The sequence below is a fragment of the Chiloscyllium punctatum genome, chromosome 16, assembly GCF_047496795.1.
Source record: "Chiloscyllium punctatum isolate Juve2018m chromosome 16, sChiPun1.3, whole genome shotgun sequence".
NCBI lineage: Eukaryota > Metazoa > Chordata > Chondrichthyes > Orectolobiformes > Hemiscylliidae > Chiloscyllium > Chiloscyllium punctatum.
The window spans coordinates 38,639,457-38,654,304 of NC_092754.1; the positions used below are offsets into that span (position 1 = coordinate 38,639,457).

Genomic DNA, 14,848 nt, shown 5'->3' on the forward strand with positions numbered 1-14,848 from the left:
ATGGGGAGTCTTGCTCAGTGACTGACTATAACAGGGAGGGAAGGCCAAACCAGTGGCCATAGTTATAGGCTAGTAATAGATTCAATCAGAAACTCAAGAGCAATTTCTTTACCCAGATCAGAATATGGAACATAAGACCAAATAGAAAAGTTGAGGCAAATAGCATTGATGTATTTAAGGGAATGTGAGAAAGGAGGAGAATAGCTTACAGTACACTTAATGGTACAGTCCTAGGGAGTGTTGCTGAACAAAGAGATCTTGGAGTGCCAGTTCATAGTTCCTTGAAAGTGGAGTCGCAGGTACATAGGACAGTGAAGAAGGCGTTTGGTATGCTTTCCTTTATTGGTCAGAGTATTGAGTACAGGAGTTGGGAGGTCATGTTGCGGCTGTACAGGACATTGGTTAGGCCACTGTTGGAATATTGCGTGCAATTCTGGTCTCCTTCCTATCGGAAAGATGTTGTGAAACTTGAAAGGGTTCAGAAAAGATTTACAAGTATTTTCCCTGGAGCGTCGGAGGCTGAGAGGTGACCTTATAGAGGTTTACAAAATTACGAGGGCATGGATAGGGTAAATAGACAAAGTCTTTTCCCTGGGGTTGGGGAGTCCAGAACTAGAGGGCATAGGTTTCGGGTGAGAGGGGAAAGATATAAAAGAGACCTAAAGGGCAACTTTTTCACACAGAGGGTGGTACATGTATGGAATGAGCTGCCAGAGAATGTGGTGGAGGCTGGTACAATTGCAACATTTAAGAGGCATTTGGATGGGAAGGGTTTGGAGGGATATGGGCTGGCAGGTGGGACTAGATTGGGTTGGGATATCTGGTTGGCATGGACGGGTTGGATTGAAGGGTCTGTTTCCATGCTGTACATCTCTATGACTCTATGACTGGGTTGGCCAGAGTAGGGTGGCAGGAGGCTCCTGTGGATCTTAAGCCTAGGTCTCTGCCTTCAGCCAACTATTAATCACAATGGCTCTAATGAACTATTTCAGAGCAGCAAACTGAGGACCACAGCTAGGATGAGAGAATCACACACCTCATGTTGAGTATAAATGGACCATATGTTTCACTGTCAATGAAGCTCTCTCTTATTGAATGGAAGATCGTGACAGATCAGCTTACAACAAAAGTAGTGAAAGATCAGACTATAGAACAGACAGTGATCGAGTAAGGGAGCAGTGGAGGGAGCCTCACTGAACACTGTCAAGACTGATTCAAAAGGATTTGTGATTGACAAGGTGCTGATGGGCAGGTCAAATCCAGAATTAGATCAGCCACGATTTAATGAATAGTAGAATTAGCACAAGAGGCAGAAAGACCTCCTCTTCCTATTTCTTATTTAACATCCATTACTACTGGCTTCCCACTTACCTATTCCAAGCTGGTATCACTGACCAAGTGGAACAGAAAATAATGCCAGTGAAGATGTAATCAATATAATGCTCATGGGATCTGAAGGTTTAATTGGCACTATTGTACAATCAATTTATTTATACAAGAGGATCAAAACACAGTAAATTATTTCAATTGATGTCAATATATAGAACAAAATAAGATTACTATTTTGAAGGTAACAAGTAACGTGATACCTGACAGAGTGTGCAACGGAGGCAGGCGGATTGATTTCTTCAGGAATGTCATTTCAGGGTGATAAAAGCGAAATGTTTGATCAATAACATAGGGTTGAGCTTCAACATTCACCTGAAGGATGGCAATCGGCTTCTGATTTTCAATTTTGAAAGAGACCTGAAAGAAAACAATCCTACAGTCATTGGCTTTACCCAGTACTTTTCCATTTTAAAAAAAAATTCACTTGTGGTGCTTCGGGCAATATAAATTACAAGTTAATACATCAGCTTCAGCAGTAATTCTCACAGCTTTATTCAGGGGAATGGAACCTCTGTCCAACAACATGAGTTCAACTCCCACACCCAACATTTGAGCATAAAATCATCAGTGTAATTGTGAAGAACAGAATTGCCAAAGGCTTCCTGGATTAAATATTACACCAAGATATGTCTGCTTGTTTGGTGAATGCTTAATATCCTGTGACACCATTTGAAGAAGCAGCAGACTTCATTCTTCCCTCAATCAACACTACCAATAACAGATTAATAGGGCATTCACCTTGTCACAGTTTGAGGGAGCCTGCTGGGTACAAAATGCCTGTGACATTCGTTCACATGGAAACAGTAAGTGCTGAACAGGAGCAGTTTGTAAGCACATGGAGAGCTTTGGGAAGAACTGAGTGATGTAACATGTCATCTATTATCAGGGCCAATAACTTTAGGTGACTCAATAAATTAGATTGTATCTTTGTGGCCAAATGTCACTGTAATTATGCAACATTCACATTGTCATGGCAGTTGTAAATCAGTCGCCATGTTAAGTGGTGAGTTTTATTGTTTTCTTTAACTCCAGAATTGATAGGAAGGTGGAAGGAAGGTGCTTCAACTGACAGAGTTGGAGGAATCACAGCAAGGATGTGCAGGGTTATGGGGGTGGGATGCGATGGTGGCAGAAAGGCAGAAATTGAATTGTTAATTCAGTGAGACTGTGATGACATAATGGGCCTTATGGCCTCCATCTGTACCCTAACAATTCTGTAACCTGTAAGTATCAAAATGAAAGTGTTTTTAGTGGAGTTGAGAGGGTAGTCTAAAGCAGTTCTCAAACCAATGCCCACTGACACATGAAGCTCCATAGAGACTTCCCAGAGAGTCAGCGAGTGTTTAGCAAGAAGGACCGGCCTTATCGGTAAGCAACATGGACAGCCAAAGCCCCAGCTCACCAAAAACATTGGCAGCCCAAGCTTCACTACTGCTCCTCATGTGGAACTTTTAAGTGCATGAATCTAAATTAGAATGAGGGACACTGCTGATGAAATGATACATACTTCGATTTTCTTGGTTGTGGGGTTGGTTTCCTCTTGATGAATGATATTCTTTTTTGCAAGTTTCCCGTCTGCCGGACCCTGACAAAAATAACAATAACAATTCAAGATGGTTGGTCTAAGCAAAACAAAGTCATACATATTTAAATTTTCTTCTTGGTCCCTTAATGTTCCCCACTTCCTTTTTGAGATGTAGTACTTCCTGTAGAGACAGCCAACGTGTCACCTGAATCCTGGCCTCTCAAAGTACTACATGGTAACCAAGGACAGCAAACACTAATGTGATGACTTGACATACATTCTTAACTTGTTGCTAAAAATAACAAAGACAAGTATGTGCTCAAATTACAATCTGCGTTTACTGACCTGTACTGTTCTACTAAACAACCAGCCATCATTTGGAAAATGTGACTTTCCCTTCATGTTCGGTATTTGCTCTGTATAGTCTTATTTGACCCGGGTCAGTTTGACAACATGCAATGCAGAAATGATAATTTGAATGTAAAGGCATAAGAAATAAAAGCAGAGTAGGTCATGCAGTCCCTCATGAATGATCTTTGGCAACTTCTGTCCTCTTCCCCACTGGGCCCTCTACTTTTTGTCATTTACATAAATGATTTGGATGTGAGCATGAGGTACAGTTAGTAAATTTGCAGATGACACCAAAATTGGAGGTGTAGTGGACAGCAAAGAGGGTTACCTCAGATTACAACAGGATCTGGACCAGATGGGCCAATGGGCTGAGAAGTGGCAGATGGAGTTTAATTCAGATAAATGTGAGGTGCTGCATTTTGGGAAAGCAAATCTTAGCAGGACTTACACACTTAATGGTAAGGTCCTAGGGAGTGTTGCTGAACAAAGAGACCTTCCAGTGCAGGTTCATAGCTCCTTGAAAGTGGAGTCGCAGGTAGATAGGATAGTGAAGAAGGCATTTGGTATGCTTTCCTTTATTGGTCAGAGTATTAAGTACAGGAGTCGGGAGGTCATGTTGCGGCTGCACAGGACATTGGTTAGGCCACTGTTGGAATATTGCGTACAATTCTGGTCTCCTTCCTATCGGAAAGATGTTGTGAAACTTGAAAGGGTTCAGAAAAGATTTACAAGGATGTTGCCAGGGTTGGAGGATCTGAGCTACAGGGAGAGGCTGAACAGGCTGGGGTTGTTTTCCCTGGAGCGTCGGAGGCTGAGGTTTGTAAACCTTATAGAGGTTTACAAAATTATGAGGGGCATGGATATGATAAATAGACAAAGTCTTTTCCCTGGGGTCAGGGAGTCCAGAACTGGAGGGCATAGGTTTAGGGTGAGAGGGGAAAGATATAAAAGAGACCTAAGGGGCAACCTTTTCACACAGAGGGTGGTACATGTGTGGAATGAGCTGCCAGAGGAAGTGGTGGAGGCTGGTACAATTGCAACAGTTAAGAGGCATTTGGATGGGTTTATGAATAGGAAGGGTTTGGAGGAATATGGGCCGGGTGCTGGCAGGTGGGACTAGATTGGGTTGGGATATCTGGTTGGCATGGACAGGTTGGATCGAAGGGTTTGTTTCCATGCTGTACATCTCTATGACTCTATGTAGAAATAGAAGTAGACCATTCAGCTTGCTCTGCCATTCATTGAGATCATGGCTGATTTGATAAAGGTCAGCTGCATAGAATTAGAATCCCTACAGTGTGGAAAAAGGCCCTTCAGCCCAACAAGCCCACACCGACCCTCCAAAGAGTAACCCTTCCAGAACGATTAATCTACCTGATTACTCTACATTTATCCTGACGAATGCACCTAACCTACACTTCCCCTGAACACTATGGACAATTTAGCATAGCCAATTCACCTAACTTGCACATCTTCGGATTGTGGGAGGAAACTGGAGCACCCAGAGGAAACCCACACACACACACAGAGAATGTGCAAACTTCACACAGGCAGGTGCCCAAGACCGGAATCGAACCTGGGTACCTGGCATTGTGAGGCAGCAGGGCTAACCACTGAGCCACTGTGCCACCCTGTATTTTTGACTATTTTCCCGTAACCCTTTATTCACTTACTGATGGGTGGAACGGTGGCTTAGTGGTTAGCACTGCTGCCTCTTAGTGCCAGGGACCTGGGTTCGATTCCAGCATTGGGCAACTGTCTGTGTGGAGTTTGCACATTCTCCCTGTGTTTGTGTGGGTTTCCTCCCACAGTCCCAAAATGCACAGGTTAGGTGAATTGGCCATGCTAAATTGCTCATTGTGTTTAGGGATTTGTAAGGTAGGTGCATCACTCAGGGGAAATGTAGAGTAACAGGATAGGGGAATGGGTCTGGGTGGGATACTCTTCAGAGGGATGGTATGGACTTGTTGGGCCAAATGGCCTGTTTCCACACTGTAGGATTCTATGATTCTTTGAATCAGTGTAGCTCAGCCTTAAATATACTTAATAACCCAATATCTGAAGTTCTAATTTGCCATAATTTCTTGAGACACCAAAAATCTGTCTATCCGAGTTTTAAATAGATCAAAAGGTGATGCAATGACAACAGTCTGCAACAATGAATTTGAAAGATTCACAAATCTTTTATGTTAAAGATACTCCTCATCCCATCCTCAATGACTTAATGTTTTTCCTGAGACTACACCCCCAGTGTCCTCGATTCCCTAGCTCTGTCAAACTCCATCATTTTCCTCTCATTCTTCTAATTTTCTGAAAGTATAGACCAAATGTTCTCAGCATCTCATCACACAACCCTCCTATCCCAGTTACAAGTCAACTGTTCCAACTCCAACGTAACTGTATCCTTCCTTGCTTAGAGAGACCAAAAGTAGACACCATAATCCAGGAATGGTATCACCAAAGACTCATAAAATTAAAGTAAGACTTCCTAATTCTTATGTTCCAATCCCCTCACAACAAAAGCCAACTTTCTACTTGCCTTCCAAATTGCTTGATGTATCTTGAATCAGAGAACCACATAAGTTTATAATATGGAATGAGATCATCTGGCCCTATTGTGTGAGATCCAGGTAAGACACAGCCCACTAACTGAATCCCAGTTTTCAGCTTTCGATCTATAGTCTTGTCAGTAAAATTAAGTTTAAATGTATTTTTAAATGCTGTGAAGATTTCTGCCACCACAACTCTTTGAGGAGACATTTTACAGAACACACTCATGGATGGTTGCATTTCCCCTCACATCTCTCTAAATTTCCTCCATCTTACCCTCACTGAGATAGTTTGTTATAGACCTTTCAACCAAGGGAAATAGGAGCTGCCTATTCATTTTAACTCCTCTCAATTTTATACACTTTGCTTACTTCTCTTCTCATCCTTCGCTATTCTAAATTTAACAATCTATGGAAATGGTCTCTCCAATCATTCCCCCTAACTAAAATTCTCATGCAACATCTATAGCAGGTCTCCTATGTACCCTCTCTAGTGCAATCACATCTTTCTTATAATGCAAAGAATGAACTGTACACAGTATGCCAATTGTAAGACTATAAGATTTGGAGCAGACAAAGGCTATTTTGGGCCCATCTGGGTATACTCTGTCATTCAATTAGATCATGGCTGATCTGATAATCCCTGACTCCACCATCCTGCCTAAACCTTGATAACCTTAATGATTAGAGGTCTGTTTATTTCATCTTTGAATGTTCCTAACAAGAACACAGCCTCGACAGCTCTCTACAGCAAACAATTCCACAGATTCACCACCTTCAGAGAGAAAAAAAAATCCTTCTCCTGTTTACCTTTAATGGATAACTCCTTACTCCGATTTCATGTTTTACACTGTTTTAGTGCATTATACAATTCCAACATAACCTTCCTACTCTGAGCATATGTGTCTCAGCTAATAAGTTATGCGTTCTTAATCTGTTTGGCAAACGATGGACATTTTCCCAACATCTCTCTATGCTCCTCTACATTTACTACTGATTTTCTATTTCGTTGTCTTTCTGCAAATGCTTTATCTCATGGATTAAACTCTAAATGCCTCTGTTCTGCTCACCTGACTGGAGTCATAAAATCATACAGCGCAGAAAAGGCCCTTCAGCCCATCAGGTCTGCACCAACAATAACTACCACTGAAGGTTATTCCACTACCATTTACCATCTCTGTTATTTATCAAATACATGGCTGATTTTGGTATCACCTGCAAACTTCTTGATTAAACCCCATACAGTGAAGTCAAAATCTTTGATATACACCACAAACAGCAAGTGACTGTTGTCATGGATCCCATGGGCCTTTACCTTCATGAACATTCTAGCCAAGCTTTTGATTAGGTCCTAGTGGCAAAGTCTATGTCGACTACATAAAATGCATTATCCTCATCAAATCTCTTTATTACCTACTCAAAGAATTCAATCATGTTAACGAGACAAGACTGTGCCTCAACAAATCAGTGTTAACTGTCTTTGATTTCTTTCTTTTTAAATGAAGATGTAATATCTCATGCTTGCTCAAGTTAGACTCTATCTGCCAAATTGTTATCTACTCAATTAACCAGTCTAGTTTTCTTTGCAGCCTCTTTGTATCATCTTCAAAGCTTACACTGCCACTCAGCTATATACCAGCAAACTTAGCTGTATCAATCTTGGTAGGACTCTTCTGGAGCAGTAGCAGTGTCCCTGTCTCTGAACCAGGAGGCCCAGATTCAAGTCCCACCCACTCCAGAGCAGATTTCTGTATCAACATCTCTGAATGGCTTGAGTAGAAAATAAATTCAAGAAAATTGAAAAACAAAAAAAGAAATTTACACTTGGTATCTTTGTCTAAGTAATTTATACAGATTAGAATTAGCTTAGGCCCCAGTCACTGATCCTAACCGTACTTAACTAATTAAAGCCTGCCTACGTGAAAATGTCCCATTCACTTTACTGTCTGCTCTAAAAGTCTTCCAACTTTGTTTAATATATCACCCTCAGCTCTATCAGCCTTCGGCTTTTATGAGGCTTCTTTGGGAATGCCATTTGAAAGTCCAAGCATTCTACATCTGCTGGATTAGTGGTGCTGGAAGAGCACAGCAGTTCAGGCAGCATCCAATGAGCAGCGAAATCAACATTTCGGGCAAAAGCCCTTCATCAGGAATAAAGGCAGTGAGCCTGAAGCATGGAGAGATAAGCTAGAGGAGGGTGGGGGTGGGGAGAGAGTAGCATAGAGTACAATGGGTGAGTGGGGGAGGAGATGAAGGTGATAGGTCAAGGAGGAGAGGGTGGAGTGGATAGGTGGAAAAGAAGATAGGCAGGTCGGACAAGTCAAGGAGACAGTAACTGAGCTGGAAGTTTGAAACTAGGATGAGGTGGGGGAAGGGGAAATGAGGAAGCTGTTGAAGTCCACATTGATGCCTTGGGGTTGAAGTGTTCCGAGGCGGAAGATGAGGCGTTCTTCCTCCAGGCGTCTGGTGGTGAGGGAGCGGCGGTGAAGGAGGCCCAGGACCTCCATGTCCTCGACAGAGTGGAGGGGGAGTTGAAATGTTGAGCCACGGGGCGGTTTGGTTGATTGGTGCGGGTGTCTCGGAGATGTTCCCTAAAGCGCTCTGCTAGGAGGCGCCCAGTCTCCCCAATGTAGAGGAGACCACATCGGGAGCAACGGATACAATAAATGATATTGGTGGATGTGCAGGTGAAACTTTGATGGATGTGGAAGGCTCCATTAGGGCCTTGGATAGAGGTGAGGGAGGAGGTGTGGGCACAGGTTTTACAGTTCCTGCGGTGGCAGGGGAAAGTGCCAGAATGGGAGGGTGGGTCGTAGGGGGGTGTGGACCTGACCAGGTAGTCACGGAGGGAACGGTCTTTGCGGAAGGCGGAAAGGGGTGGGGAGGGAAATATATCCCTGGTGGTGGGGTCTTTTTGGAGGTGGCGGAAATGTCGGTGGATGATTTGGTTGATGCGAGGGTGGAAGGTGAGCACCAGGGGCATTCTGTCCTTGTTACGGTTGGAGGGGTGGGGTCTGAGGGCGGAGGTGCGGGATGTGGACGAGATGCGTTGGAGGGCATCTTTAACCATGTGGGAAGGGAAATTGCGGTCTCTAAAGAAGGAGGCCATCTGGTGTGTCCTATGGTGGAACTGGTCCTCCTGGGAGCAGATACGGCAGAGGCGGAGAAATTAGGAATACGGGATGGCATTTTTGCAAGAGATAGGATGGGAAGAGGTGTAATCCAGGTAGCTATGGGAGTCAGTGGGTTTGTAAAAAATGTCAGTGTCAAGTCGGTCGTCACTAATGGAGACATCTGCTGACATCCTTTCAACTACCTCACTAGTTATATCCCCAAAAAATGCGAACAAATCTAATGTTCCTTTGTTAAAACTGTGCTGACTTTGATGGTAGGATATTTCTTTCCAACTGCACTGCAAAAACTTCCTTAATCATCGGTTAAATCATTTCCCAATAACTGACACAAAAACAGAAATTGCTGGAAAAGCTCAGCAGGTCTGGCAGCATCTGTGGAGAGAAAGCAGAGTTAACGTTTTAGGTTAAATGACCCTGCCTCAGAACAGTTCTGAGAAAGGGTGGCTGGACTCGAAATTTTAACTCTTGGTTTCTCTCCACTGACATTGCCAGACCCGTTGAACTTTTCCAGCAAATTCTATTTTTGTTTATGATTTACACTGACCGCAATTATTTTGGTTTTATCCCAATAACTGACATCAGACTAACTGGCCTCCTTTCCTTGATCATGGTTTTACATTTGATACCTGCAAACTACTACCACATGGCATAGAATGCCACCGTCTGCCTCTTTATAATTCACTTATATAAATCCTCTAGGATGGCTGCAAAGTCATAGCTTTGGAAAATTATCTGCCCTCAGAAGAGTACATATTCCAGCAGATATTATTTCAATGGGGGTGTTAAATTCTAAATGGTTTACCATAACACTATTTTGAAACTCTGGTTTCATCATTGGATTGAGGATTGAACTTGCCAAACTTTCCCAAAAGCTTTGGAAGCTCTGGAAACTTCAACCTTGCCCAGCACGAGGTTTGTTAGAAATAAAAGCAGGAGTGCACTAAATTAGTGTTCTTGGTTGAACAGAAACTTACAATGAGAATGCTCCATTGAATAAACTACAGATTAACATTTAAATATCATCTCCCCTGATGGTATAGTGATTAAATGCCTCACCCTGTGTGGTACTGAAGCTGATCTACACAGCTCAATAGCACTGTAGGTAACTCACTGCACCACTGGGATCATTTCCTCCCATGGTGATTTCTGGGGAATTTTCTGTGCTTTTTGTTGTATTTCTAAACCCACGTCAAATTACACACATCAGTTCAGCTCAGCGCATAGTAATTACCTGCTCCAGGCATTGGTTTTGCTACATCACTGGACTAAAAATGATGACAAATTCCATCCACTGCAGACATGGGGGAAAAAAATCATTTCTCAAGGTGGAAAAAAATAGTCTCTCTATGTTCATGCTATAAGTCATTTTTTATCAAGTGAACACTAACATTAGGTCACCATGCACCTCATTTATAATTCAGCCTTAGTTTTCAGCTACCTCATATCCCAGAAAATCAATAGGAATCATATTGCACTCCCTTGATGCACAATAGAGTAATGGAATTACTATGGCAGAAGGCCATCGTATCAGAGTTCATTGAAAAAGGACAGTTTCAATGAATAGATCAGTATCTTGTACGACTTGAAACCCTACACATGCCAAGCCTGAACAATATTCCACTTGACCAATAATAATCTTTTTCTAACCTGCCAATTATTAGGGACCCAAATGCTCAATTTTTGTACATGAATATGTATGCCACTTTCAGCCTTATTCGGATTAAAACTGGTCCTGCCACAAAATTCAGCTTTATAGTTAGTGCCAATAATTTCAGTCAATTTGGTTCAAAAATGGTATCCACACTGTATACACATGCTCGTGCTCTAGTTTGTGGTGCCACTTTGGTGAGGTTGTCAACATGGAATGTTCAGAGTGTGTGCCAGAGGTATGTAGGATAAGCAGAATGTGATATCAATCAGTTTGCAACACTGAATTATGTCACAGCTCCAACTGTCAACCTCAGCACTCCAGTGAATGCCCTTTCTTAACCACTCCATAACTGTCTCTATTGTAGATTACATCAAGGTAAAAAATGTAAGATTTTGGTTTGATGAAGCAGAATGTGTTTATTTTCAGCTTGTTTTGCTCTGCCTGCGTGTGCTCACAAACAATACTTGAACTTTGGCCCCAGCTGAGAGGCTTTTAGAAGCAAGAAAGCCATGAGGTTGCTGAGGAGATAACTGCTGAGCATGGAACAAGGCTCTCAGCAAAAACTGGTGGGTTTTGGCTTCAAAAGTAAGTAAGCAAGAAAAACACTGACCTGGTGGCTTTATTCAAAGAATTCAGTTCTAGGTTTCGAGAGAGAAAGAGTTATTCAAGAGAATTTGCACAAAATATGGAATGGATGCCAACAGAGTATCCACATATGTCTGGTCAGTGATGGTGTGTGACTGTCAGCAACACCTACACTTGAACCAGTGGATCACATTGGTAGAGATATACTGAGAACGTGAGCCGTGATTTCTGCAGCCATTGCCAGAATAAAGACGACCAGCCTTCCAGAGGTATGAGTACGCTTAAAAGTCTATCAGTATGAAAGTCACACTTAAATGAAAAGATTAAGCTCCATTAAGTCTGGATAAGTTTAAGGCAGTAGCTTAGATCATTTAGAACCATTAATTTACTTGCTCAGTGTACCTATATAGTCTTTATCATTAATTTTGTTTTGATCAAGTTTGTACAGTAAAAGTTCCATGATTGTACTGAATGACAGGCCGGGCTCGATGGGCTGAATAGCTGGATGAGTAGTTTGAAATCAGTAAAGTATGTGAACAGTGGTGCTGCAGGTAGAGAAGGCCCTTATTCTGAGTTGAAGTCTTCTGTCTGACCACTTATCCCCAGTCATTGCTGTTCTAACAACCCATTCCCTTTAGGCTGCGGCATGAGAGAAAGATGGAGAATAGACAGCGAAGAGAAGGGATAAGATGAGGACTACTTATGATTGTGAAAGTGACTATAGCCACTAATTTCTTCAAATGGAGAGCGGATAACAGATCCCAAGTTCACCATCCACTGATGCACAAGTAAGATGAGTGATTCTGGTTATTGTTTTGTCGCTGACTAGACATATGGCTTTGTCAAGATACTAGACTTACCCATGATGTACGCATCATCAACTTCATACAGGTGGTTTTGCAGATGTCAAATGAAAATGCTGAAGCTACCACGAAAAATTTGCGAAATAAGAGGACAAGGATGATGTCAGCAGATTTGAAGGAGGGAGGGGAATCTATGCAGGGATTGAGAAATATCAACAATATCAGTCTGTGAGAGGACCAGGCAATTGGTCACAAGATGAGCCCAGAGGAGGCATGCAAGAGACAGGAGAACAACCAGGAAAGGTCATGAGTTCAGGTTTGTGGCACACTGTAGCATCTGAGGAAGTCTGGCCCAGTGGAAGCGAACAAAGCATTAGAGGCAATTGGTCAATTTTTTCAATCTTAGTGACAAAGACTCCATGAGGTCCTTGTTGTCAAAAGGTGAACATCAAGGAAACAAGGTAGAGGAACTGAAGAAGATGGTTTTTAGTAGATATTATATATTTTATAGCTCAGACCAATGCAGAGGTAACACTAATTGCAAAGACAATTTGTAATTTCTTGTCTCCACTGTAGAGTTCCGTTGTTCTGTGTATGGATTTATGAGTCTGTTTACTATTGATGCTCAGTATGCTTGATTATGTAAAAGGTTACTGGACCTGTAACATTTTCTCTTCTTTTTCTTCACAAATCTAGCCAAACCTGCTGAGTTTCTCCAGCAATTTCTGTTTTTGCATCAAATATTTTAGTTTGTTAAGAAGCCCTTGAGTTCTGATATGAATTAAGTTTACAGTTTTAAAAATGGAACTTTTGATGCGACTGGCTTGTGAGAGAAGCCAGGCCACTACTATTCAGCTCCCCATCTTTGTTGGAAATTCATGACTATTGCGAGGCAAACTTGTCGATCACATTTCACCTCAACACATAGATTACAGCAAACAGAGAGAAAAAAATGTAAATTCAGTCACTTGTCAGGTCTGAAATATATATGCAGTAGGAAACTAAACCTGTTTTGGAGTAACACAGAACTCGATCTCCATCATGAGGCTTCAATTACCAGTCATTGCTGGGATAAATGATCATAATCCAATTAGCAATTTGGAGCAGCTATTGTTCATTTTGCCACTGGGTTCAGCAGTGAGGAATTAAAAATGTACTTTCCTGATTCTACACCATTACCTGGAGCTTCTGTAATGGTAAATATGTACTAGTCTTTTCTTGCTGGAGAACAAGGAAAAGGAAAAGGAATAGCTGTATATCTCACAAGCAAGTGGGGTCATGAATGGGACCCAATGATAAATGCAGCAATATATTGATCTGGAGTTGTATCTCAAGGAAAGGTGGTTGCAAATAGCACCCTGGAATATGAGAAAATACATGAAAATGTGAAGTACCATTAGTGGTCTTAAAGAGATTTTTTTAAAGTATTGGAAATGCACCGATAGACAAATTACACTGTGAATATAAAACGACAATTTCCATACATCACTTTGATTTGTTGCTTAAATGATGCCTTTCTACATATTGTGTTACGACTAAGGCTGGAGCAGAGCACAGATTCCTTTCTGCTCCACAGGTCATGAGAACATTTATATTTCACTAGGTTGACGATTTGGCTAATTACGTAGATCTCAGACGTTATCTCATTTAATATTAGTAACAAGGCAGCCTGGTTTCTTGCGTCAACAAAAAATAACAATATAACTGAATAAAACTTACTTAAACAAACATGCTTATACTAGTTGTTTAAAAATGTCTGCAAAGATAGATATAATTTATATTCCAGTCCAAAATTAAAATGAGACAAACATGGTGAATGGACAAACTGTGATTTGTACACCAAAATAGATCAAACAGCAAATGTGATCAAGTCAGATTCCACAGATTTCTCCAACCAATACGATTAGTAACACAGTGGGGATTGACAAATTTCATTAAAACATGACAAGAATCAAAATGCTCACTTTTGATGGTCTGGCCTTGAAATTCCCTCAAGAACCATTTTACAGTGGACTGCCATGATAACTACTCACATTCTGGTAGTTCACCTTTGTTCCCTTGGTCTGCAGACCCTGGATTCTGGAAACTGCGCTCTAGCACTGACAGGCACAACTCTCGCTGCTCACAAACCCAGTACTGTCCCCCTGTTTGCTTGCTTTCTTTTGTGAGCTCTGATTATTGGCAGCACGGTGGCTCAGTGGTTAGCACTGCTGCCTCACAGCATCAGGGACCCAGGTTCGATTCCAGCCTCGGGCATCTGTCTATGTGGAGTTTGCGCATTCTCCCAGTGTCTGCGTGGGTTTCCTCCGGGTGCTCTGGCTTCCTCCCACAATCCAAAGATGTACAGGTTAGGTGAATTGGTCATGCTAAATTGCCCATAGTGTTAGGTGCATTAGTCAGAGGGAAATGGGTCTTTGTGGGCTACTCTTCAGAAGGTCGGTGTGGATTTGTTGGGCCAAATGGCCTGTTTCCACACTGTAGGGAATCTAATTTAATCCTGTTCAGTTGCACTCACCAATTACTGCTTATGGCCTTTTAACTCCTAATTTAAACAAAAAAAAATTGTTTAACATATTTTCCTAATCAACCTGTACAGAAATGTTACTGCACACCTCTGCAGCAGGTGGGACTTAATTCTGGGTCTTCTTGTCCAGAGGTTGGGACACCACCACTGTACTACAAGAGCCTACTCTCTACTGTAGTATTAGTGGCAAATGGATTCTTCCGAGACCCAACTCTAATACTTTGTTGCTTGGCTGTATAGTGCTATCCCAGTACTCTTGGCCTTTCATTCAGCCCCAACAGTATGTAACCAGTGTAAATTAGCAACTTTCTCAGTACTCCAGTTAAACAGCTGTTCT

General features: G+C 41.9%; 1 protein-coding gene across 10 annotated transcripts in view; it reads right to left on the reverse strand.

The window, feature by feature from the left end:
* Positions 1-14,848, reverse strand: part of nphp4 (nephronophthisis 4) — a 431,145-nt gene that overhangs the window by 34,985 nt on the left and 381,312 nt on the right. For all 10 annotated transcript variants that reach the window (XR_011962716.1, XM_072586737.1, XM_072586731.1 and 7 more), the window contains 2 exons: positions 2,897-2,974; positions 1,590-1,746 (listed from right to left, as the gene is read on the reverse strand). Coding sequence is in view for 9 of the 10 variants with exons in the window: in XM_072586737.1 (XP_072442838.1) it covers positions 1,590-1,746; positions 2,897-2,974 (235 nt within the window). In the remaining variant the exon portion in view is untranslated. The remainder of the gene's footprint in view (positions 1-1,589; positions 1,747-2,896; positions 2,975-14,848) is intronic.